Here is a 27,487-nt window from a genome sequence, read left to right as displayed (position 1 = left end):
AAGAATCATTTCGTAATTTGTACTACATCAAGTGCTAAAAGGAAGTTCTAAGTTTTCTAAGCTAAAAATATTCCTGCATTGAGGTATATTACAATAAATCTGGTAAGTACAAAATTACATAAAGTCAACAACTATTCACAATATTAATAATAAATAAAAATAATGAATTATTCCCGTTATAAATAGTGGTGGGCAAAAAACCGGTTTTTCGGTGTTCGTTTCTTTAGGGAAACCGAAACCGGTTTTTGAAAATCGTCAAAAACCGGCTTTAACCGAAACCGGTTTCGGTTTTCTCCAAAACCGGTTCGGTTTTTCAACGGATCCGGGTTCAATTTTCTTCAGAAGCGGTTCCGGTGTTTTCCAAAATTGGTTCTATTTCTGATTAGAATAGTGTTTCGTTTTTCTTCGGAAACCGACCGAAACCGGTTTCGGTGAGAAAATCGAACCAGGCCGAGGTGGCTCAGCGGTAGAGCGTTCACCTCTGGTGCTTGGGGTCCCAGATTCGATCCCAGCCCCCGCCAAGTGAACTTTGTGGTTGACAAACACCGTGTGCGTGGGTTTCCTCCCACTTTCTTCTTTCCACCATTTCATTCATTACTCATCATCATCGTCTCCTTTAGCCTAATCGGTATAACCGTGAAACGTAATAAAAGTCGAACCGTTTTTTCGGATTTCAGTTTTTTTAGAAACCGGTTTCCGGTTTTTATAAAAAAAACGGTTTTGCCCATCCCTAGTTATAAATGATATGTTGACGTTATTAAGTGATTAACAGCATCACTTGAAATGCCAAATTGGGCTGAATTAGCTTAGCAGCAAAGTAAGTAGCAAAACTCTAATTTTAAGTTCCCAGAAATGCACTTACAAATCTACTCATTATACCAGATTTTTACAGCAAGCTGTTCTAAGTTTTCCCTGTTTGCTCATGATTGGTACAAAAATTACTGAATTGCTTGTATAGCCTGGATGCATAATATTCTAAGTCATAAATTTCATGGTAATAATTATTGTAGCTTGCCAGAACCAATTCTTATAAAGACCGTATTTAGTTTGCTAGATCGTGAAGTTTTTTTTTTTTTTTTTGGTATAATAAATATTCTCACTAGCGCTTATTTAATTATAGATATATATTTTACATTATTTCTTGCATAGCTCTCAGCAGGAACACCAATGTTATATGGTTTAATTTATCAACTAAACATTTGTCTCTAGTTATATGGTTTAATTTCTCAACTAAACTATATTAGCTATTTATTATATGGCGGTTTATATATGTCATTATTTTACATGTGCTATCATTTATCTTTTCGTTTCAAAAGCACAGCAAAATACATTATCTAATGTTCTTTGCAATGGCTTAGAATATTCAAAAATTCTTAATATCCTAACATTTTTACATCGGCCATGAATGTTAAGATTCAAACACCTGAGGTATTGTTGCAATGGCTTAGAATATTCAAAAATTCTTAATTTTCTAACATTTTTAGATCGGCTGCGAATGTTCAAACACCTGAGGTATTGCTACCAAACCATCTATAAAATTCTACAATAAAAGGAAATGTGAAGTACGTTTGTGTGTATAAAGTCCTCGTCAAATATATATAGTTACTTACCTCAACTTTGAATGATATTCTACAATGTAGACTTTCGGACCATTTTAATGAGGAAGGAAAAATTCATGTTGAACCAATCGCTCAATGTGGTCCATGGTGAAAGAAGGGATCCTCAGTTTTGTTTCATCTTATTGCTTCACCAATTATTTCCAAACAATTTGTATCATTTTATCATAAGCTCTGCTTAGCTGAAAAGCGTATTTGTGAGCATTCACCAGAGTAGACTGATAGGTACCTTAAAAATGGAACATACATTTTGTAATAAATTGTGTAAGAACGTGCTATTATTCTAACACTTCAAGAAATCTGAATAAATACAATGTAAATACATAAAAAGAATAATCTTTTCCTTCATCACAAAGAAAACAGTAAATCGGATTTAAACAGTTGTTCCCTGGTTATTAACTACGTGAGATTTTTTTTTTCACAATCACTCTTCAGGGTGATTCTACAGATTGGAAGATTTTTGATTACCCATTAAAAAACTACTTGACTCTAAAGACAATGCAACTCCAAAAAATATACATCTACATATATTCCACATGCACTTACTGCTTTTGTGTGCATTTGTTACAAATATTTGAAAAACATTATGTGTGGTTAATGGATATTTTTCGAATACTTTTGGAAATAGATAGTTGGATACACTGCATGGACAGACCATACGTAATCCAAGCCATATTAATTTGTGTTTCGCTGACGTTCAGTGACCTACCTTATCCTCGACCTAACTGTCTCAGACTTCATTCTTTAGGGATGCTTGAAGTATAAAGTGTTTGCAACCAGAGTTTGGAGTGTGGAAGAGCTGAAGGGAAGAATCAGGAAAGAAAATGTGAACCTAACTCCGGATCTCCTTGACCGTATCGTACAAAATTTCTCTAATTATTTTGTGAAATTCATGCTAACTGAGGTGGTTATTTGCCAGACATAGTGTTTCAGAAATAACTATAGAAAATTACCAAGTGTTCACAAAGCGCAGTAGTAAAGTCTATGCGGCATGCATGTAAATAGACAAGTGTACGAAAAAAGATAAAATATTAAGTCGAATTGTCTCAAGGGTTGGGTATATTATTTTCGAAATGGGTGATCGAAAGTGCTCCGCTCTGTGATGAAGATGTTTGTTCTCGAAACATGAGGCTATGTACGCATCATCTGATTCATGACCCGGAAACAGCTATTTGCATCACGGTATCAGAAAAGCTTCAACTCCTATTTCTATTGTTGGCACCGTTGGCGCGGTTCTGTAATCCAGCTCTCTTAAGGATAAGTTAGTGTGGTGGGGAACGGCCACTGTGACAGTCAGTAGACCTTCCAGCTCTACCGAATCCATCCTCCGCTAATGGTTTGAAGCCCACGTGAATAGGAGGTCCTGTCTTTGATAACTTCGTTGTTGCGCAAGGACGTAAAGCAAAAGAACTCAAACTCACAACTCCTATTTCAAGTATATATATATATATATATATATATATATATATATATATATATATATATATATAGGAGAAACCGGGGTATTCGCAAACACTGAGATAATGCCGAACACCCAAGTTTACGCCCAAGGAAGTTTGTTAGAAAAAACAGACGATTTTGCTGTATGTTAGTGAAGAGACCTGGAAAAGTGTAGCATACATTTGATGAGAGTCAGTTGAGTGTATTGCCAGGAGAAGACGTTTTGTTGTTTTTGTCGATTTACTTATAACGCAATTCAACAATCTGGACAAGGTAAATTGGCTCTTACCGTATCTATATTGCTACAGATAAGGCCATATATTCCTCTATGTTTGAGCATTTGCTCTTTGTAATCTTAATAGTCTGTATGCAGTCATTAATTAGTTTCAACTTCAACAATAAAATGGTGTCTCATGGGGAAATGCCAGACAGAACGTTTGCCATTACTCTGGAGTGTTCCGGATTGCTCCATGGTGTGAAATAAATTATGAAAAATGTTTAAATAGTTCTTTTTTATTGAAAAGTAAGTAATAATTTAATGAAATTGGTTTGGTGAATATATCATGTCTTGGTAATAAGCGTTATTAGCTTTATTAATTAGAATAGTTTGCTATATTTATTATTTTATTCCATTAGTAGCCTATTTGATTATTCTATAATGAGTAACACTACTTTAGATATCTGATCATTCATCTTAGGCTGCAATTTTTTCTGTGTATGATTCACAGAGTGTTTTATAAATTTATTTAGCTTAGTAGCGTCCATTAGCAGTTAGCCAATTTTGTTCAGCCTATTAACTGCATTTGAACATTGCACTAGTAAAGAATATTGTCCTTGGAAGTAAAACATTAATGCATATACCTGTGATTTCTACAATTCCAAATAATGATTTAACTTTAATGAACATTTTACTTAATACACCGTTATTTCTGCATTTTGTTTAGCCTATTATCTAATATTAGCTTTTATTTGTAATAATTTCAAAGATGATGAGGTCTGGTCATGTTTCTCATTAACTTGAGTTATGTTTGTTATTATAATTCTTATTAAAGATTTAAATACTAAATTACAGTATAATTTTAGTGTCTTTTAATGTATTACGCTTATCTCGTAAAGGAAAGTTTAAAGTAAACTGTATGTTCGGGATTATCCCGACAACTGGGGCAATCCCAAGTATAGGAACATTTTTAAAACATCTCATTGATTTGTTGAAAAATGTTACTTTTGACTTTGCTCTGCACTTTAGTAAACGGGAGAAACTCCAAGCTCTCTATACACAAGAAATCTTATTTTTATCTCTAAAAACAACTTCTTTATAATCAAAGCTTAAGTGTTCGTGAATACCCCGATCTCCCCTACATTATATATATATATATATATATATATATATATATATATATATATAAATGAAAGTGATTATGTGAATTCATACCCCTTGAACCGCCTGATCGATCTCGATCAAATTTTCAACGTAGATGAGGCTCGGGCCTGGAATGGTTTTGATCATTTTACTTTGAGGGTGCAACTTAGGGGAGAGGGAGGAGGGATATATTTACAAAGCTCGAAAATGACCGATGTTAGTGTCGAATAGTTTTCGAGGTTACTGAGATGAACAGTGACACTTCCGATGCTGTTTAAAGCTAAATTAACCCCGCAATTTGGGTGATAGAGATGGAAGAGTTATATAAAAATGATCGAACGTGACCGATATTAGTGTTGAATCTATAGTTTTCGGGGTCGCTGAGACAAACAGTGACTCTTCTGGTGCCGTTTAAATTCAAATTTAACCCTTTATGTCCAAAATGAAACCTATTCTCTCCATGTGAAGATTAAATATTTTCCTTAAAAAATTATAATAATTTCTTGCATGAAGATGATGCTTACGCCGGGGCAAACTTTTCATTCTCTCTATACATGTTAAAGTTTGTTTAATTGTCTTACGAAAGAACTAAAGAAGTGCTCTGTAATACTGTTAAATTACCAAGCTTCTAACGATAAAGTATATCTGCACGTGAAAATGATTACATAAAGAAAACAACTTTACTCACGGAAGGAAAAATCTACGTTGTAAATCCTGCCTCTGAGAAAAAAAAAAAAAAAGTACAGAGAAGATGAACTGTGAAATCTCATTTTCTGTAACAACTGACGTAACCTTTTTTATTTCGAACAATGAGTTAAAATAATGTGAAAAAATAACTCCAAGAAGATAGGCATTAAGAACATCTTTGAGGTTAGTGGAGGATACAAAATGGAGCTATAAAAATCTGGCTGATGATACGAGATAGGACATTTTCGTAAATGAAAAGAAAAGAAAAGAAAGAGGCAAATGTGATGAGGTAACACGGGAATCGTAGGTAGCGGGATTTTTGTAATAAATAAAACAGCTTATCCTTGTAATAAGAAAGTATATTAAGAAAGAGGATGAAGTTTTCGAAAACATAAGGCAAAGATAACATAAAAGGAAATTAACAAAGAGAAGAGAACTCACAAGTGATAATCCCAAAAATAAAGAATGCTTGATAAAAAAAAGGGTATACCAGTGGAAAAAAAGGATTATCGTAAGTCTAAAATCATATCACTCTCTGTATTAAAAAAAAAAGCATCATTATCTCAAGACAACGAATATTAAAGTGAAAGATTCTAAATATTTTAAGCAGATTGCATTTTTCAAGACCCTGCGTATTGCATACATTATATAGATACAACAAACTTTACTTCTATTATTATACTTATTGTTGCAAGTAATATACATAGTTTAAGCTTACATGATAAATTTTCACATCTGCTTTATACAGAATAAACACGTCTTTGAGTATAAATGAAAGTAGTCTGCAGACATTAAATACCACAGAAAAATTACTACATATTGCTACTGGTGTGGTTATTAGAATAAAATGCGAAGGTAATTTTTATTATTTATGTATTTAGTATTTAATGATATAACACCTAACATTGATTACAGAAAATTACGTACTAAAAGCACCAAAAACCATAATAACCAGCTCTAAGGGATTAAATATTCACAGAATTTCTTACAGTATGAATTAAAGCATAGCAACTTGAACTAGAATTAGGAAAAACAAGTTACAATATACTGCGCATATACGTTACAAATTGGCCCAAGTGGCTAATGTATATCTTTATTCGTACTTTAGCATACTTATTTTAATTGACTGTATACAGTAGTATGTTAAAAGTTAATAATAAATTATTTTCTTACATGAGCACAACCAAAACCTTTAAATCTTTTCGAAAGTCGTAGCACAACTTACACTATCACCAGCCGTAACTGTTCAAGTTTTTTTACGCGCTACTTGTACTTCGCTTTCTGTGTTTATTCATCATCATCATAGATATTCTGTCATTATTGGCAGGTCACTTGCCGAAAATAGGAAGCTTCATGCTCCACGATCCTCCGCTAACCTCCTCGTCTTCATGTATGATCTTTCTGCTTTTATATCGTCCATTAATTGTAGCCTCCTAGGCCCCCTTCCTCTCTTTCCTGCCACCATACCCTCTAGCAAGTCCCTCATGATACAATTTCTTCTTAGGCAATGCTCCAACCAGTTTCTCTTTCTCTTCTCAATGATATCTAAAAGTGTTCTTTTCTCCCCCAGCATTTCTAACACCCTCTCATTCGTTTTCCGCTCGACCCAACTAATTTTATCCATTCTTGTCCACCCCAGATTTCGAAAGCTTTCAGTCGTTTTTCATCACTTTGGCGCCAGTCCATGTTCCCGCTCATAAAGTGCAACACTCCACACGAAGCATTTTATGAGTCTTTTTCTCAACTCTTCATTCAAGGCCCCACAAAACAGATTTTTCTTCCTTCTAAAGGCTTCTTTTGCCATTCCCATCCTTGCTTTTATTTCACGTTCACACTTCATGTCATTACTAAGAATACTACTCAGATATCGAAAACTACTCACTTGTTCTATTTTCTTCCCTCCCACTTTAGTATTTGATATTGACCGCTTCGTTTCTATCATCATGACATTTGTCTTTCTAACCTCTCTTTCTATCCCATATTCTTCACAGCCCTTCCTCAAGTTTTTTTTAACATTCTGTTGATTTTCTTGTCAAATTCTGAATCAAGTGCCATATCACCTGCAAATCTGATACATCTAATCATTGTGCCTCCTACCGAAATTCCGTCTGCATTATGTAGGCTCTTTTTGACTATCTCTTCTAGAAATACAGTATATTTAATAATGATGATGAGAGACAACATCTTTGTCGAACTCTCCTTGCAATTGCACTCTCCTCTATATGGTAAGAAACATGCTCTATGATAACGAACTGTTTTTCTGAGAGTGTACGCCCTTTATATATCATCGTATTATTTCACATATACATTCAGTAACTCCTCCATATATACATGTATATGCAACTTACGTTTATTCGCAGTCACGTAATATGGGGTAGATCGGAAATAACATCATAGCCGTAGAGTTATGTCAAATATTATATACATAGTTGGCAGAATATATGGCCTTATAAAGAAAGGTGAGTAGCCAACATTTTTTTTTTGAATAGGACTGTACGTTTTTTGATTGTAAAAGTTTTAACAACCTTATCATCTATCTAGATCTTGTCGCCTTAAATCAAATGAAAACTCTCTGGGAGTACAGAGAAACTAAGAGAAGCAGAACAAAGAATAAACGACTTTTGACATACATAAACTGTATTCCTAAAACGCAGGCCAACACAATAGTAAAATAAATGAAACACTTTTACAGAAACAGCCATAAAACTAGTCGTTTCAAAGAAGTCTTTTTCATAGCCTATAAACCTTACCAACCATCCGTCCATTACTATTCAAGACTCTATCAACAGATGTCTCTTTCTGTTTTCTGGACGTAAACGATCCCAACATTTCATTATGTTGTAAAACATTGAAGAGAGCCAAGTGACTTTCCGTTATATGAGTTCTTTTCTTCTACCTTTTACTCGTAAGTTATTCGAGTTCGTGACATACGTCAGCTCTTTGTTAAAACAGTTTGAACAACTTCTATAATAGCGAATTTGTGATCAAGTTTCTTTATTTTTGCCAAATTTTTATAACATGTCTCCTTTATCATACAAGATGATCCGTGTTGTTAATTCTTTAATAAAAATAATAATATAGGAGGTATTATAGATCAGTGGTAGAGCGCTAGCTTCTGGTAGTGGAGTTCTTGGTTGTATCCCAAACCAAGTGCGTAGTGAACAACGTCGTGTCGGTCTATTTTCTCGGGTTCTCTCGTTTCCTCGCACATTCTCATTCCACTAATTAATTTCATAAAATCGTTCATTACCATTAATAATCCGTCTTCTATCTTACAGGGCATAATCGTGAGATGTAAAATTGAATATTTATGTAGTTACAAATAATTGAATGCATTATCTTATGAACCATTAGCACAACTCCATTTTGGTGTTGTTGTTGTATGCGTACTAACATACTGCTGTTCGCAAACTCCGTGGAATATTTAGTCAACGTCATTACAGTCGACATATTCGGCGCATTACGTTGACCAAACATTCCACAAAGTAGTAAGTTTTCACTATGATAACACAATGTTCTGTCTCGAAGCACTCCATTTCTACAGAAGACAAATGACGATCATGAGCTATTTGGTGCTTCGTAACTAGTAACCATAAAGACAATAGATTAAAATCATGTATAACGTTCAGTGCTGTCAACTTACTAGAACAGAACTGGCGGGCATTTCAAAAGTTGAATTCTTTATGGGACATGGTTTACTGATAACTCTAAGAGATACAGAAAAAAGTACTTTTGATACAGTTAGAACGTCCGAAGACAGGGTTCATCTCTGACTTTATCCATCTATTACAAGGGTAGGTTATAGATATACTATTTTCGGGGTCAGTATTGTGTTCGCATAATTTGGAGCAGGCCCGCAACTGGAACCCTTAAACTTTTCGTGGTCCCTCCAGACCTCAATACAAAATGCTATTATTTATACAAAAAAAAAAGTTTGTAGGAGAATTTTTAATGACTTGGCCCCCCTCACATATTCATGACCTCCCCCCCAAAAAAAAACTCTGTGGCTAGTTTCGGGCCTGATTTGGAGTCTACTGTAATTGCACAACGTGAATCAAAATTCACTTCTTTTAAATATTTGAAGGTTTTAAAATGTATTTCTTTTCTTTAACGATTCTCGATAAGAAGCTGCGAAACGCTGCCCTTTTCTGGGCATCAAGCAAAGCTTGGAAAGAGGTGATCGAAAGACTTAAAAAAAAAAAAAAAAAAAAAAAAGAATGAAGTAACTATATGAGAAAGTGAACGTAAAGTGGTTTTGAAATGGCTTTTAGAAGAGAAATTACTTTCTTAATTACAAATTTCCGTAGAACACGTTACGTTAAACAGGGCTAAGAGAGACTAAAGATATAGAAATGTCGAGAAAACTTTCTTTGAGCAGCTTTAGAATTAACCAAAAACGAGTTAAAAAAATATTCCTCGGAAAGCACTTATGCTTTTCTTTTTGGAGGAATTCTCTCTGAATGGTGGCAAAGCATCAACAAACTTTTAAGAAGAAGAAGAAGAAATAAAAACTGAGCAACATTTTGAAAGCACAAAATTAACAAATATCTTTCTTTTTTTCTATTTCCTACTTGTTTCCTTAAAGGAAGAAAGAAAGATATACACAAGTATTTAATTTGTTTGCCATAACTATTAGTAAGTTGACGGTTTACAGTAATTTTCTTATATTTGTTTTTAAGATGTTAATTAGCATACTGAATGATAAATAACCAGACAGGGAGCTTTGAATTAAAATCATTAAAGATACATAGAGGCTGAAGTTAAATATAGAGTAAAAGAGTAAAAAAGTATTTAAGTATGACCAAGTGGTTTTGGCAATTCAAATATTTATTTCTACTTAAAAAGACAGGAAATAATAGATACTTGTATTATATCTATAGTGCAAAGAAAAAAGAAATATATATTTTTTCTAAGGCTAAGTCATAAGTCTTGCAATTTTTCCACAACCCAAACAATAAACGCGCGTATACGCCGTGATCCATCGTAAGTATAAGGTCATATTGGCCCAAATGATCAGCAGACTATGGAAGCTTCCACTTCGTCAGCATCTTACAATCAGTTTTTAGTGGCAGCGACAAAAAATACTCAATAACTTCTGATACGTGAACTACTGTTATGAGTTGAAATTCGGACATATCGCAGTTATTTTTTTTAGTTTTTCTTTTCAATATCAACAAATGTGTATACGGATAGAGCAGTAGTTTTTAGTTTTAAAATGTTAACGACACTTACGTTTCATATCGAAAGTTAGTGGTTAACGGTTTTGAATTTAGGCTTGAAATTTAAGTTTTGGTTGTTTATTAGACTAAAGTTATGTTCATTAAGTACACGATATTCTGAGTAACCTACGTATATGCTAAAATGCAAGGTTTATATGTTTGTCTCCAAAGAAAAGTTTATATGTTTGTCTAGAATCCATTTGACAGTGAGATCTCGAAAACCATAAGTGCTAGAAACTTGCCATTTTCGCTGGTCGATTCCAAATTTTGTGTAGATTGTCCAGTTCTAATTGAATGCTTAAAAAACGTGGCCGTTATTGCTTTATTACATTTTAAAGGGGTACACTAGAAGTGATGAATTCTTTCTAAAAAGCGTCATATCCTATGGGTTATGCATTCCAGTACAACATTTTTGCATGCAGGGGTTATATATCTCTCAGGCGTTTGTTTCATTGCCAAATAATAATAAAAAAACGTAAGATAACCATTTCTCCAGGCTAACGAGAGAAGGGCGCGATGTCACTCAGAGATAATTGCACCAAATTTGATGTAGGAGTAAGTAATGGGAATAGAAAAGAATGTATGGAATCATTCGTTTCGCAGGTGTTCGGAATCAGAAATAATGGGCCCTACAGTTCTGAAGAAGTATGGCCTGTGTCAATCAGATACTGATGGGACGGAGGCTTTGCTCACTGTTGCGGCCAATGCAGGAGAAGTTAAACAAAATCGAATAACAACAGAAAAGATGAGCTGAACAGAAAATGCGCCATTGTCTGCCCTCAGCCCCATCAGGGGAATGCTGGGATACCAAATCATCAATTGCCCTTGCCATTAACCACCTTATCCCTATAAAGAGGAATTGTAATACGTTTTTTTAAAAAGCGGTCTAATCTATTTCAGACTGGACGTGCGTTGTTTTTAGCATATTCATTTTTTGAATACAGTTCCTGGTACAATGTGTGCCTGTTATATTTTTTAATGCTCCTGTTAGCAATTGTTTCATTATGTAAAAAACAGTATATAACTCACTATACGGTATATAATGTTAACTACGGTATTTTGTAATCTTGTTGAGACCAATTTGGAAGCTAACCTTACGAACAGGGCATACGTGTAGACAGTGAAGACTTTCTGTCTCATGTGTGCTAGGAAACAGAAGTGAAATGCTTATGTTCATTTTGTGTTCACACTATTGAAGTGCTTGTGAAACATACGTGAATTATATTTGGAGTCTTGAACGCAGTTGTTACGAGGCTGTTTCTGTCCAATACATTTTGCTGCTTTCTAGTGATGAATATACCATATTCAAATATTTCCTTTATCCTTTGCGTACACATAGTTGTGGGAATGAACAGTCTTGTATGTATTCTTGTATGTATTTTTGGAATGGCCGTTCACAGTCGTTCCCATTTTAAACATCACTAATCCCGAAATATATATTTAAAGTCGCCTTGCAAACACACAATACTTTAATTTTGGTGGGCGGTACGTCGTAGATATCAAGCATCCGTGCAAATGAAGTCAGTTAATATTGGTGGGCGCAAACATTTAATATTTGCGTACTGACTGAATCTTATATTGTGAAGAAATACAGCAACTTCATTTCGACTTCTCCCCTGGAAAACTTCTGGCGACACCCATGATTAATTTATCTATATATTCTCTCTATTTTTTAAATATAATTTCAGTTATGCATACCCAATTGGTAACGGCAAAGACAGGGCAGAACAGTTGATGATTTATTATGGCGGGGTGCTGACTGCCACGGGTGCTGATTGCCACAGCCAATTATTGGTGCTGATTGCCACGACTGGCGCTGATTGCCAATATCAAGGTGCTGACTGCCACGAGCCTGCGAGAAAGTTGCTAGACGTAACATTACCGGATGCCAAGAAGCATGAAAGAAACTAGATGATCCATAGGATCGTGTTGTTCAGACCAACACCTAACAAAGGTAAACAGATCTCTGTGTGTACACTCATGTCCAAAATTATTGTCACATGATTATAAATATGTTGTTCTAGTAATATAATTTGATAACGAATTCGCCCGGTATTTCTTATAATGTTAGTATGTGTATAATCGGCAAAGACAAGTATGTGGTAAATTTCATGTCGTAAGAGCAGTAAATAAGAACAATAAAACGAAAATAAAATTTTCTTGTCCATTTAGTTACATTTTATTTTACTCATTATGATTTTCGTATTTATAATTCTTTTCCTATGAAATTTATCACAAATATAAATTTCCTGATTATACACATAATATAAGTATTAAAAGTACTCTGCAAAATTATCAAATTATATTCTTACAAGAAGACAGTTATAGATATGCGACAATAATTTTGGACATGAGTGTACTTTCAGTTTTGTCAAGGAGCGGTGCGTACAAAATTGGTACGATTTATGTATTCTCACTTGAACTCCCTATGTCAGCATGAACTGTGTAGAGCTGTGCAAATTGTTTCGAGCAGCTCTTGAAAGTTCCATCAAAAAAGCACTGCTGGCTGTACCTCACAAGGGAAGTCCAGGAGAAAGCACTCGCCTGCAGAGAAACTAAGCATGCCATTTGAAGTCCCAATTCATTCTGATTATAACAAGCTAATAAAATTCTTGTACGGTTGAGAACGGTTCGAGATATTCAACTTGGAAGTTTATATGAGAAAATGAGAATACATTATACGCGTTATACGCATTTATATGCGTTAAGTACAACATAATTAGCAACGAATATTGACATACGAATTGAAAGCTATCGGAAGTAACAGAAAAAAAGTGTTTCGCAATAACTAACGGGTTTGTTAGATATAATTAGTCATTACATTGTTCACAATAATCGTAGGTTAAGATGAAAATTGATCACTGTTGTTCTTCTGTTTTATGAAGAAATGACGTAGGCAAAATACTCCCTTGCACCATGAACATTTTATATGTGCAATTGTGTTGCATCCGTCAAGAGAACAGTTCGCAGAACCAAAGCAAAAAGCAAATTCGACAAGGGATTCAAAAGTTATAGGCCTAAAATTTGTTCGTAACCTGCCTTGCAGAACGCAAACTGAAACAATCCAATGTATCGCGGTGATCGGAAGTGATTCGTATGGACACTAACTTTATTTGATTGTTTCGTTGGTACATTATAACGTCCAGATGAAGAAGATTCATACTATGTACAAATCTCCTGCCATAATCTTTGATTGATCAGAATCAAAACACATAAAATGGTTGCACAAGTCGTGTGCAATTCTTTGGTATCTTCTCAACCATTAGGTCTTTGCCATCCGTCATGCAACTTGTAATGGACAATTTGTCTGTGAATGGACCCCAGTGATCAAGCAATAGCAAGTTCAAACCATCAGGCTTCACCATGGGTGAGAATACTTAACGCATTGAAACGTGCATCCACTCATTTTCTCATACAAATTTCCAAGTTGAATATCTCGAACAGTTCTCAACGTACAGGAGTTTTATTACCTGTTGTAATCGGCATGAATTGGTCCTTCAAATGACATGCTTATTTCTCTGCAGGCGAGTGCTTCTCCCAAACTTCCCTTGTCAGCTGACTTCAGACCATCATATCCTTTAAACAATACAATAAAACAATTAACATAAACAAATGTATTGTGCAAATTGTAAATATAACAGAAAAGACAATCCCTTTATAAACATCCAAGTGTGTCGTTCCACTTAGTGAGCAACTTTGTAACTTATAGGATGCCACATAGATTTGCTGTGATGATTACTAAATTAATCCCTACTAAATTAATTAATAATCATAAATTTAGTATGACGGATTAATTCCTCTCTTTCCAAATACAGTTTCTCTCAGGCTCGTGACAGTCAGCACCTTCATATTTGCAATCAGCGACAGTCGTGGCAGTCAGCACCAATAATTGGCTGTGGCAGTCAGCACCCGTGGCAATCAGCACCTATCCATTTATTATCCCGCCACTCGCCTGGTGGGACTGACGGCGGATATTGGCGCATTTTCTGTTGAGTTTATCTTTTCTATTTTTATTCTACCTTATTTAACTTCTTCTGCATTGGTCGCAGCAGCGGCAAAGGCCCCATACTACCAATATCTGATTGACAGGTCATACTTCTTCAGAACTATAGGGCCCATTACTTCTGATTATTTTTGAAAGGAATGCTTCCACACGTTCTTTTCTATTCCCATTACCTACTCCTACACCAAATTTGGTGCAATTATCTCTAAGTGACATCACGCTCTCCCCTCGTAAGATGAATCTTTATTGTTTGGAGTGTTTTGCCCAACGAATATCATATATCACTGACATTATAACTAATTGTGTATATAATGTATTTGCTTACTACATACTGTATGCAAGAAGAAAGAAAACACTGATCATATATGAATTAGAAACTCCAACCGGAAGTAGGTCCAATCTTGCAAACGATGCGAGATTTTGAAAAAAAAAAATAATCGAAAAAATCTCTTTATGGTACCCCTGCCGATTTTTTTTAAATCAAGATGGATTTCACTTGTGTCTGTAAAGGGACATACAGATGTTGTGAGGAATGACAAGGAGATTCATGCTCATATGTGAATGATGCGCTGTGTAGAGCGCAGGTTCAGCTAGTCTACGTATATATTAAAATGTTAGGTTTACCTAGGTATATGTTTGTCGATAATTATTTCGACAATGAGATCTCGAAAATTACAAGTGCTAGAAACTTGCCGTTTTCACTGGTCGATTCCAAATTTTGTATAGATTGTCCAGTTCTAATTGAATATTTAAAAAGCGTCGCCGTTATTTCTTTATTACATATGTTAGGGGTATACTGGAAGTGTTGAAATTTTGAAAAAGTAAAGCATCATATCCCATGAGTTATACATTCCAACACAACATAGTTGTATATCTCTCAAGTATTTGTTCCATGACCAAACGATAATGAAAAACGAAGGATAATCATTTCTCCAGGTTAAGATGAATCTATATTGTTTGGAATGTTTTGTCCAATGAACACCATATATCACTGACATTATAATTAATTGTGTATGTAATGTATTTGCTTATTACATACTGCATGCAAGAAGAAAGAAAACACTGATCATACATGAATTAGAAACTCCACATTCTTGCAAACGGTGCGAGATATTGAAAAAATAATCGGAAAATCTCCCCTTCATGGTAATCCTTGCCGATTTTTATCAAGACGTCTTTCACTTGTGTTTGTACAGATGTGAGAAATGACAACGAGATTCATGCCCATATGTGAATGATGCGCTGTGTAGAGAGCACAGGTTTAGATACTAAATCAATTAAAATTATTCCCAACAACTTTTGCTCATATTCATATTACGTAATCGTTAACAAAGTTACATTTTCCATTATTAATTTGACTGGAAGGAGAATCTTTCCAGGGAGTAACGAATGTAACAATTGAATGAACCCGCCGAACAACTTTGCAAGTGACAACAATCCAAGCTTACAGAAATCGAAAAGAAAAATGTTAATTATGTATAGGCTTTACATTTACTTTTTCAGTTTCAAACGATGCCTTTATATCAAATGCTGTTACATAGAATTGGAACTTCTATTACAGTACCGTTGTTCTGTTAAAATCTCAATGTGACAGAAATTGTCGTTTGCAATGTTGTTCGGCGCAGCTATTGAATTGTACTTTGCTGCAACGTAAAGCACTCAGACACTTGAGCTGAAAGGACCCCGCTCAGAGCTTATGGAAATCCGGTTTTCGTTAAATTGGCTGGTATTGCAGTATGTTGTGTATTTTGGTCCCCTGATGTAAAGTCTCAAGGGGCACGAAGCCAAAAAAACCCACGTTTTTGAGATACCCGCTGATTATTTTCGTCACTTAAAGGCATACATTCCATCGTAAACTGGAAATAATAATTAGGTCGACATTTTATCTATGAAGTATAAACGAGTTTCACTTGGATATACTAAGGATTTTGGAATCGCTGATTCCGAATCCGAGGTCAGTTAACCTCCATCACGTCGGGTTCAAGGTTATTTGAAGGTCAAATCGAGAGGGAGCGTTACAAAAATCTGAACAAAATGTATGCAAATTTTTGAGACGCTGGATCCGATTACCGGTATGTCATTTTCTTGACCCGACAAGGTCATTGCAGGGTTAAAACCGTCCGAAAAATCTGAAAAAGTTGTTGATCGGTGTATAGAGCAGTGGCGGATCTAAAGATAAAAACTGGGGGACCAACCACAACTCAGACTGACAGGTATATCACAAGTTACTATAAACTTTCCAAATTATATAAATAATAGCTTTAATTATTTTTGTCACTAGAAAACTGGGGAACCTAGGTCCCGGCTCCGGGCTAGATCTGCCACTGCTTTAGGGTAGTTGATTACGAATCCGAGGTTGGTGCTAATCGAATTTACCATTAATATTGCCCATTTAGTTTTCCAGTCAGTCATTACACTGTCTTCTTCTTCAATAATGATTTGTTCTGCATCTCATATCTCATTATTCTTGAACTTCAACCAGACAACCACCATTATTTCCCCCTTCATTTCCATCGTTGTTCACATTACGATTACCAGCACCTTATATGATTCCAGTAAACCTCGACTAGGGTATTAAAGGACCCCGCACTTTTCTTACGGAAAGTGGCTTTCGGCTAATGTTGTTGAAACTTCGCTGGTTGATAGTTCTTAACATGTAGATCAAAAGTCTCAATGGGCACAAAGACCGAAATCCACTCCTTCCCCCCAAAAAACCGCCTCCGAGTAGCTGGGGGGATTGAACTGATTTCATGATGTAAAACAATTTGTTGTTTTAATCAACTCAACGAGGACCCCAAACAACCACATGTTAGACTATCAAACTACCCCACTTGACACCGCCCTTTGCCCCCCACATTCCAGCCCCCGCGAATTACCTTACGGATGTTCCATATTACTGTAGTTTATAGTTGCGCGTATGTGTTGAAATACTTACAGTTTTGGTCTCACGAACGATATAATGGGTTTCACGTATCGCTGATTACGAATCTGAGGTGAGAGTTTTAGAATTCAAGATGGATGATCAATATGGCGGATCAAAAACACGAAACTCCTGAATGTAGCAACAAATAGCTGTTTACTAGGGTATTTTGGGTCGTTGGTTACGAATCTGAGGTCAAAATTCTTGAATTCAAGATTGGAGATCCAATATGGTGGATAAAAACGTCGAAGCCACAAATCGTAGTAGACTAGAGTGTTTTTAGATCGCTGTTTAAGTACGCAACATTCCTGGATACTTCAGCCACCATGTAGAATTATTCTGCACCCTTGCCCTTTACCAAAACCCACCACAGATATCTTAATGCTGAACGGTGTTAAAATAATTCATCAATAATCTGTTCATTATTTTCATCATTTCGGTTTGCAGCATCTAATGTGGTACTTAGCAATGAGTCATCGGGATATCTAATATTCTGTAAATGTCGTGCATGACCTAAATACCACAAGACACTTGCAACGTGCGCACATGTATCTAATGTACAAGCACCGCTTTGACATGTACAGTAGTAACCTTGAATAACATTTTGATCATAATCCTGGTCATCTTCATCATTGGCTACTTATGCTATGAAAACTTGATGCTTAGTTGCATTGCGGAACCTTGAGTAGAGACGTATGCGCAGGAATCCCGGTTCAGTTACGTTTTCGTCAAGAAGGAATTGCTCATCCTTATTTCGTATTAGTTTATCTGGACGTAAGAGGATGAGAGATCTACTTGATATGTGCCTACAGTCAAATCTCGTAAGTAGTTTAAGTTAAGTACAGAGAAATCAATTAGGCCTTGATCATTCAGCGGTACCCATTGACCGTTCCTTCTAATAAGATTATCTACCTCCGCTCTTGCTTTAACAACGTTCGGCATGATTGACCTATTTCTCATTTCTCTAGCTAATTCAATGGTTGCATCTTGCATGAAAATAACGGGATGGTATCTGTTCAAAATAGCTCCAGCTATGCGATAGAAACTATTCAGTTTCTTTGCATGTTGCAGATTCAACGTCTGTGCTAGAAACTTAAAAACAGATCTTAGATGCCCGTTTCTTGCCTCGAGTATCCCTCGACTTTTAGTAACTAGTCGAGAAGTATTCGCTTCTTCTGTTGATAGTTGTCTTTCACGTGGTAGTAGGAGTGCGGGCATTCTATGATCAATTCCTAAATATTCCAGTAAAGGAATTGCATCGCGGTATCCTCTGTCTACTAACACAATGACCAGGATTATGATAAAAATGTTATTCAAGGTTACTACTGTACATGTCAAAGCGGTGCTTTTACATCAGGTACATTTGCGCACGTTGCAAGTGTCTTGTGGTATTTAGGCCATGTACGACATTTACAGAATATTAGATATCCCGATGACTCATTGCTAAGTACCACATTAGATGCTGCAAACCGAAATGATGAAAATAATGAACAGATAATTGATGAATTATTTTAACACCGTTCAGCATTAAGATATCTGTGGTGGGTTTTGGTAAAGGGCAAGGGTGCAGAATAATTCTACATGGTGGCTGAAGTATCAAGGAATGTTGCGTACTTAAACAGCGATCTAAAAACACTCTAGTCTACTACGATTTGTGGCTTCGACGTTTTTATCCACCATATTGGATCTGCAATCTTGAATTCAAGAATTTTGACCTCAGATTCGTAACCAACGACCCAAAATACCCTAGTAAACAGCTATTTGTTGCTACATTCAGGAGTTTCGTGTTCTTGATCCGCCATATTGATCATCCATCTTGAATTCTAGAACTCTCACCTCAGATTCGTAATCAGCGATACGTGAAACCCATTATATCGTCCGTGAGACCAAAACTGTAGGTATTTCAACACATACGCGCATCTATAAACTACAGTAATATGGAACATCCGTAAGGTAATTCGCGGGGGGGGGGGAATGTGGGGGGCAAAGGGTGGTGTCAAGTGGGGTAGTTTGATAGTCTAACATGTGGTTGTTTGGGGTCCTCGTCGAGTTGATTAAAACAACAAATTGTTTTACATGCTGAAATCAGTTCAATCCGCCCCAGCTACTTGGAGGCGGTTTTTTTTGGGAGAGGAAGGAGTGGATTTCGGTCTTTGTGCCCATTGAGACTTTTGATCCACATGTTAAGAACTATCAACCAGCGAAGTTTCAACAACATTAGCCGAAAGCCACTTTCCATAAGAAAAGTGCGGGGTCCTTTGTTGTTGATGTCGAGCTCATTCTCAAAAACATAGGACACTAGCTACATGTGCACAACCTAATGTCCTTGCACCGGACTTACAAGTGAAACAATAGCCTAATATCGGACTATCTTCTACTTCCATGGCCGGCAATTCGTCATCATTCACTGCAAAGCGTATGCAAAGCTAATATCGAGTAGCCTTTCTAAATCTTGAAAAGATTCTAAAACGTAACAATACATGGCTCACCTTAAAACCCGATCTATGATTTTTTATTTTTTTAGATTTTCCGACGTTTCTCAAGTTTGGCCTTGAAATAACCCTGCAATGACCTTGTCTGGTCAAGAAAATGACATAATCGGGCGCAGCGTCTCAAAAACATTTACATACATTTTGTTCAGATCTTTGTAACGTAACCTCTAATTTTGACCTTCAAATGACCTTGAACTCGACATGATGGAAGTTAACTGACCTCGGATTTGGAATCAGCGACCCCCAAAAACCCAAGTATATCCAAGTGAAACTTTTTTATACTTCATAGATAAGATGTCGTCTCGATTATTATTTGCAGTTTACGATGAAGCATATGCCTTTAATTGACGATAATAATCAACGAATATCTAAAAACAATGTAGGAGTTTCTGATTTCATGCTCATTGAGACTTTTCATCAGGAGACCAAAATACACAACATATTGCAATATCAGCCAATTTAATGGAAACCGGATTTCCATAAGCTCTGAGCGGGATCCTTTAGTATGCTGGAGACTATGCAGTCCCAGGTCTAAAACTTCGCTACTGAATATAGGTCTAAAACTACGTTACTGAATATATATATGTATGTCTCTGTAAGTGTGTGTATGTGTAAGTTCCAGCATAAGTGTGGAATTCCTAGAGCATTCCCCGAACTTGGTACACATATGACCAATACATTGGGATAAGACATCCTAACGACCTTAGGGAAGTGGGAAGTGAATATAATGTAAAAATAATAAACAATACCGATATTGGTATCGAATTATAGTCCTTAGGTTCGCTAAGATAATTGGTGATATTATTGATAACATTTAAGTCCAAGTTTAAACAAGAACGAATATCTCATCTGGCCTAGGTTGACTTCTTGAATTACACTGGGCTTCGACTCCCTAATGACTCCGTAGTGATACCTCCAATAACTAGAACGTAAAGCAAAGATGGTAAAATCTTCTCTTGACGGCATATGCTGATCACTGTTATGATGTGACTATTGGCTCATCCCAAGACAAGACGTTGCCAAAAGTTGTCATTTATTTCTGCGAGAAAGATATACCTCTCGGAATATCATACATTGCTTTATCTCTAGTTCGAAGGATTGGAGACGCCTTATTCCAATCAATGTTACTTTACGAAAGGACCGTATTCAGAGAAACGTAAAAATGTTCAAACATTGCGAGAGGTTCTACGATACATTCACAAACACTCTTGGTGACTTAAGCCGTGCTACCGCCAGGCTCGAGGTATCAGAGAGTGAATTTTCTGGTTCTGAGCACAATGAAGCAGGCTTGTCGCCAGTTTCATCTCAACTGATAGAGAAGAGAGTACTTGTAATTTGGACTCTAGAGTCAAATCTCCACCTTGAACAACTGTCCGTACAACTACAGTTACTGTATATTATATTAACTTGACTGTGAGTTCAAGTTTGTGAATGAAGAGACGAAGATTGTTGCGTGAATAGATTCTACAATTGTCTATTCAATTCAAAAATTCTCCTGGTCACATTGACGTCGTTAGTTTTTTCCATTTGCAAAAATTGATGACTGTTCGCACATTCACTGAGAAATCTGTTGTTGATTTCTCTATTAACATGTTACAAGCGATAACCTTAGTCAACTCTCATGGTTCCCATTCGAGTATAACCACCTCCATGGTTATTTGGTTAACAGAGACTGGATTTATCAAAAACCTTGCCTGAAAAGTTAACCGCAGTAGCGTATGCAGAAGTTTGTCAAAAGGGGGGAGTTCAAGCTCCAAGCTCATTTAATTTGAGGTACTTGTATACGTATTTTAATATAATAAATGCTCATTTCTGTATCATACCTTCCTCAATATGTGTTAAAATCCTGAAACTCCTCCTTGAATGAACTACTGCTCAAGTGTGATGTCATATTCCATGTATTCTGTAAGAGTAGGATGCAAGACCATTGGTACATAGACACCTGCGACAAAAGAACATACAAGTTATGTTCATTCAGAAAAGAGTCAAGATCATTATAGAAAGAAAAAAATATAAATCCTGACGAATTGTTATAAAAAGAGAATAGGGCAATGAATATATGAGTTTAAGCTCATTTTTGATAACCACAACACACCGTTACAAAGTTACAATAGTGAATGCGGTGTTTTGTGATGTTCTGTAAAATAATATCTCAAAACTTGCCTGTTTACTATAATGCAGCCATGGTTACAGACATCTCTGAACTTCGTGCTTTGTTAGCTTAGGAAATAATATATGCAAATAATTTTCCAATTTCTCCGCTTATGACGCTAGTCCCCAATCCTTTTTGACTGACGACATACTTTGCCCACGACATCTGGACACACTTATTTGTTTTTTTTTATTAATTACATAAATTAAAAATAGAAGTGTAAGGTACACATTTCTGTGAAAGAGTTACTGTATAGGATCTATAATAGTCAGCGTTGATGCTGTAGCTGGGGGCATTAACTTGTACAGTTTGTGTGAAAACTGATTTTAACTACTTGAATCAGTCATTCTTAAAAGGGGATATGCTCCATTTGAAATACATTGGTCATATACCCTTTTAACAATGACCAATTCAATAATTAAATGCTTCATGATTTTAAAATTTTAAAATTTCGCTAACACACCCTATGGGACTGTGCGACACACAGCTTGGGAACCACTGATTCGCATTGAATAACTTTCCTGTACACTTTCATATAATTTCCTGGAAATCTATAATATACATGATACATTTTGATTTCCATACCTAATTGTTCCTAAGTTTTTTTATTTTATTTTCTTATGTCCGTGTCCCACTTCCCTGTCACTATGCTCAGAAACTGTGTAATAAGCGTATTATGTGCGTACGGGCACGGACTTGCGTCTTGAAAGTGCAGTCGAATCTCATCCGACGGAACATGTCCCGGTCACGTGTTCCTCGATACAAGTTATATCTTTATGTAAATTTAATATGTTGCACAAGTAGATTTAGGACTAAATAACTTCTTAGGTAATATCATTCTGATCGATCATAAGTTCAAAATGATTTCAAACTGTTGAAAAAGCGAAAGTTCTACACTAGACTCGGCTTCATATTATTTACACGTAAATATGTTAAGTATTGATAAGCCAACAATTCAATAACATTTGAAAGCTAAGAGTTATCCCATTGTACGAGTCATAATCAAATCAGTGTTAACAGAATTGGTTCCAAAACAAGTTTTCTTAATGCAAATTTAAATCATGTACTGGCGGAAACACACTCAAGAACTCAAACACACTCCTAATAGCTCTACCTTTTAATGTATCTCTTCCTGGATTTGTTAAATTACTCAAATTTTGACGTGTTTCAGTATGCTTGGCTATGCCCCAAGCAATACTTTTAGGCAAACAAAGTTTTTCATTATCGTTTCCCGGAAGATCAACCAAATGTTGTACCAAAAATTCATTTAAGTTCTTGTTTTTTTGTTCCTAAAAACACAACAAGGTATAGGGTTGTAAATACAATATTGATGTATGAAACAAACAAAATCCGTTGGAGACGTTTCCGAGAAAATCTTTTTTCCCCTAATTTTCACCCTTCAGGAAACTACTCTTATTTTTAGAGGTACAAGAAAATGTGACCCCTTTCCTGTATATACTTTTCGATTCGACCTAAAGTTCGCACCATGGAACGTATGTCTTTAAAGGGCATTCAGATATTGATTTGAAAGCTTTTAGCACATTGATCACAATAGGGCTTAGACTGATTGCTATACATCTAGTCTAGAGGACAAGCTGGTGAGACGTTTGAAGATCATCGGACAACACAGTGATTGTACATTAATTCTATGTGCGAAACCATTGTGTGTATGGATCATAATTTGAATCTGCAATATCAAAACGAAGCCTATAAACTTGTATGGTGCAGTTATAAAATAACTTTCAGGGTAATGGTGTAATAGAAACTGTAACTGGCTAGGTGCACAAGTGTCGCTCGCCTTGGTTACCGACGTGTTAGTCGTCCAAATTAGTATACAGATGGGAGGCCTAATTTATGATGGTATACGATGAATATCTTGATCTGTGAATTTTTGCAGAATGTCCTTAAATGCATTTCCACCACTGTCATTTTAAGAAATTAAAAGATCGAAATAATTTTCAGATTTGATAATTTTAACGATTAGCAATTACCTAGAAATATTTTACAGTTTAGTCCTTACTATTATGTTAGGAATAAAAATACTTTTTTTTCTTTCCAGGAGCAAAGAAGAGGGAATGAGATCTGCATGGGGAACTTGAACCTTGGATTTGTATAGAAAACAGCAGAGCCACAAGATATGAATCTCTGCATTATGCAGTTCTCTTAATTTTCAGAAGCAACTTCATATCGTTAGCACGTATTGAAAAATATTATCTTTGACATTTTCATTTAATAGAAATTTATGTATTATTGTGGTTATGGAAATAATCTTTATATGAATAATAATATATGTACCATGTTTATGTAATATTTGTAACAAAACAAAGTCGCTTATTTAGTGAAGCAACATATTTTTATGTACTGAAAGTAAAAACAGTACGTTAGTATTTAGTGTATTTTTCCTTATTGTAATTGCTATTTTTAATTGTCATTTGGAAAGTTTAACTTTACTCAGGTGTAGCTGCTAATTATTTTGTCGTAGAGAATGTCTAGTGGTGGGAATAGTTCCAATGGTCTGTGGAATATTTCCGATGATGGAGAACAAAAATGTGGAAGTGGACAGTTATCATTTCATAATAGTAGTTTAGGTATGCACATAGCAATGCCAGAATGGGAAGCCATTGTCACAGCTTCTGTATTATCGGTAATCATAATACTCACAATTGCTGGAAATATTATAGTGGTTCTCAGTGTATTCATGTATCCTCCGCTACGGGTAGTGCAGAACTTTTTCATTGTATCATTAGCTGTAGCTGATCTTGCTGTGGCCATTTTTGTCTTACCATTGAATGTGGTCGATAGCATTCTTGGAAGATGGATATTCGGTAGAACTATATGCCAAATGTGGCTTACGTTAGATGTTCTTTGTTGCACGGCCTCCATACTCAATCTCTGTGCCATTGCTTTGGATAGATACTGGGCCATTACAGATCCTTTAAATTATGCCCAGCAAAGAACTCTAAAAAATGTTCTTCTTATGATAAGTAGTGTTTGGATATTCTCGTGTATTATAAGTTCGCCACCGCTTGCGGGATGGAATGATTGGCCGGAGGTATTTAATGAAAGTACTACATGCACACTGTCATCGAAGCAAGGGTATGTAATATATTCATCTCTCGGATCGTTTTATGTACCTTTGTTTGTAATGATGACTTTGTACCTGGAAATTTTCATAGCAACTAGAGCAAGATTGAAACAACGTGCAAGGGCATGTAAATTAAATTCTTCCAATCAAGGTCCTAATGTAGTACCTGTTCCAGAGAGAGAGTCAGTGAGTAGTGATGGATTACAAATTGAAGCTTGTAATCTTCCTGACACTCCAAATGCCTATGGCAAGAAATGCAGTTCAATAAAGAGAAAATTTAGTTTCGTATCTACAGACTCAGTAAGGTTCAACATGCAGCGACCTAACTTCCTACGCATGGCGTCATTTACTTCATCTAGTGGTCTGTCGAGTCCTCAATCAACACCTTGCTCAACACCTTTACCACCTGCTACACCAACGGAAGAAACACAGCGTCAACAGAGTCAGAGGTCTAAGTCAGTACCAATCCAAAGCGTAATTCAAAGAAAACAAAAAATCTCACTGTCCAAGGAGCGCAGAGCTGCAAGAACTTTAGGAATAATAATGGGAGCGTTTGTTGTTTGCTGGTTACCATTCTCTCTATTGTATGTCATTCGACCTTTCTGCCTACCCTGTTGCTTCAGTAATAGAGGTGTGAACTTCATTACATGGTTGGGTTACATAAACTCATCTCTTAATCCAATCATTTACACCATGTTCAATATGGACTTCAGGAAAGGTTTCAAGAAAGTTCTTCGCCTTAAAATATGATACAACATATTTATTAAAATTTTAAGGCCACTAATGTGTAAGTATTCGCCGCAGTTACTTAGAGCAGAAGGAGTATCATGTGTAAAAACGAAAAATAATTAGAAATGAGACCAGAATTATTTGCAACAAGAAGATAGATTGCTAGAACACAATAAATGGTTTTACTTGTGAATGTTATAGTGTCTTTAAGTGTGCTTGATCATGTTCATAATCAATCTGTATATAGATTACAGTTATAACCTTCCTCCTCGTCATTCCAATGCCCAAAAAGAAGTACACTCCTTTCTCGCGCCAACTCCTCTACGCTTCCTTTCTTCAAAAAATTACAGTAGCGCGGAATTTTGACGATATTCTAAGATTCGCAACAATTGGCCTAAATTCTTCCAATAAAATTCTCGTTGTTCAGATGTTCCTTTCTAAAGGAAGTTTTCAGAAAGAAAATTCGGAGATTTTATGCTCCCATTCTCCGTAATTAGCGGACTACTCCATTTTTTCAAAAGTAACAGAACGTTTTGTTCATTATATCTCTTACCTTCTTCTTCATCTATATTGTAAGAAAGATATTTTCTTTTGTTTATTACAGCGGCGATTTCAAATTTAAAAATTAAAATATCGATGCGGAATAAGGACTAAAGATGGAAAGGGGGGACTTAGCGCAAAGTTTTCAATAGATCGAACATTTTTAATAGATTTTCAGTAGAAAGAAAAGGCATTAAAAAAAAAGGAGGTAGGGATGAAAACCAAAAGGGAAAGATTGTAACAAAATGTTTGTTACACAGTTTAGAGCATAAATGGCAATGTATAAGAACTTTTTCCCATCTGGTTATTGGGTTTAATGTTGATACGGCGACTTGCCTAATAATCAAACAGCATATATATATATATATATATATATATATATATATATATATATATATATATATATATTCAAATAGATACACTTAATAGATGTTAAATTTAAAATATATCTTGATGTTGACACTTTATAACATTATAAAATATTATTAGACTGTTTAAAATTAAGGCGTACATTGAAAAGTTGTGATCAGCATACTTTTCTCAGTATTTAAATGCAGAATATAAGGCAACCTCGGCTATATTCGTGATATTAGAGATACAGAGATAGGAGACGTAGAAGTAAGTTGTATATCAATATATATTAAGGAGGATACAGAGCTTAAGGAAGTACAAAGTTTACAGAGCTTACAGAAGTACAGAATTTACAGAAGATGCAAGATAAATGTTGAGAACAGGTTACAAATTTCTCTCAACAGCAAATTCTGTTACCATGGATAATTTCGTGATAAGTTCATTATATTACATAAGTAATGATTAAATACTGAATGTAACTTGCTTCCTGGCGACTATAGAACATCTTTCATTATAACTTGTTCCAGTTATTGGGTTTATTTTATATCACACGCTCCAGTTCGTCTTCAAGCGCATTGAAATTAGGACTGGTTTAGGTAACTTAGAGTAAGATACGATAGGATAGGGTAGAGTAGGGAACGGTTAGAGTTAGGATAAGGTACAGTTAAGTCTGAATCCTTTCTGTGAAAATTAACACAGTGCCATTTCTCGTGTCTACTTAAGAACTGGAGCGGGTGTAGTAAAGTTGACTTCAGTCATATTCCATCCTGCATCCAATGCAAATGAACTTTCATTTGTATTTTGGCAGTCCTTAACAGAGCTGGCGAAACAACTCGTCACACTGTAAAAACTGAATCCGATTTTCACGCTGCATATCATCGTTAAAGACCAGA

General features: G+C 35.6%; 1 protein-coding gene across 1 annotated transcript; it reads left to right on the top strand.

Annotated features, from left to right (window-relative positions):
- LOC145691646 (putative tyramine receptor 2) lies at positions 1-26,598 on the top strand. The gene is made up of 2 exons (XM_081767017.1): positions 1-102; positions 23,949-26,598. The coding sequence occupies exon 2, from the start codon at positions 24,375-24,377 to the stop codon at positions 25,722-25,724; it is 1,350 nt and encodes a 449-aa protein (XP_081623143.1). The 5' UTR covers positions 1-102; positions 23,949-24,374; the 3' UTR covers positions 25,725-26,598.
- The last annotated feature ends 889 nt before the right edge of the window (positions 26,599-27,487 follow it).

This window comes from Thermobia domestica, chromosome 1 (genome assembly GCF_964235325.1).
Source record: "Thermobia domestica chromosome 1, izTheDome1.hap1.1, whole genome shotgun sequence".
NCBI classification, from domain to species: Eukaryota; Metazoa; Arthropoda; class Insecta; order Zygentoma; family Lepismatidae; genus Thermobia; species Thermobia domestica.
Note: the sequence above shows the minus strand (reverse complement) of the source record. Positions and strands in the feature narration are given on the sequence as shown.

Bases quoted from the DNA above. Each gene is read 5' to 3' on its own strand.
- LOC145691646 (XM_081767017.1), top strand. From the start codon at position 24,375: ATGTCTAGTGGTGGGAATAGTTCCAATGGTCTGTGGAATATTTCCGAT.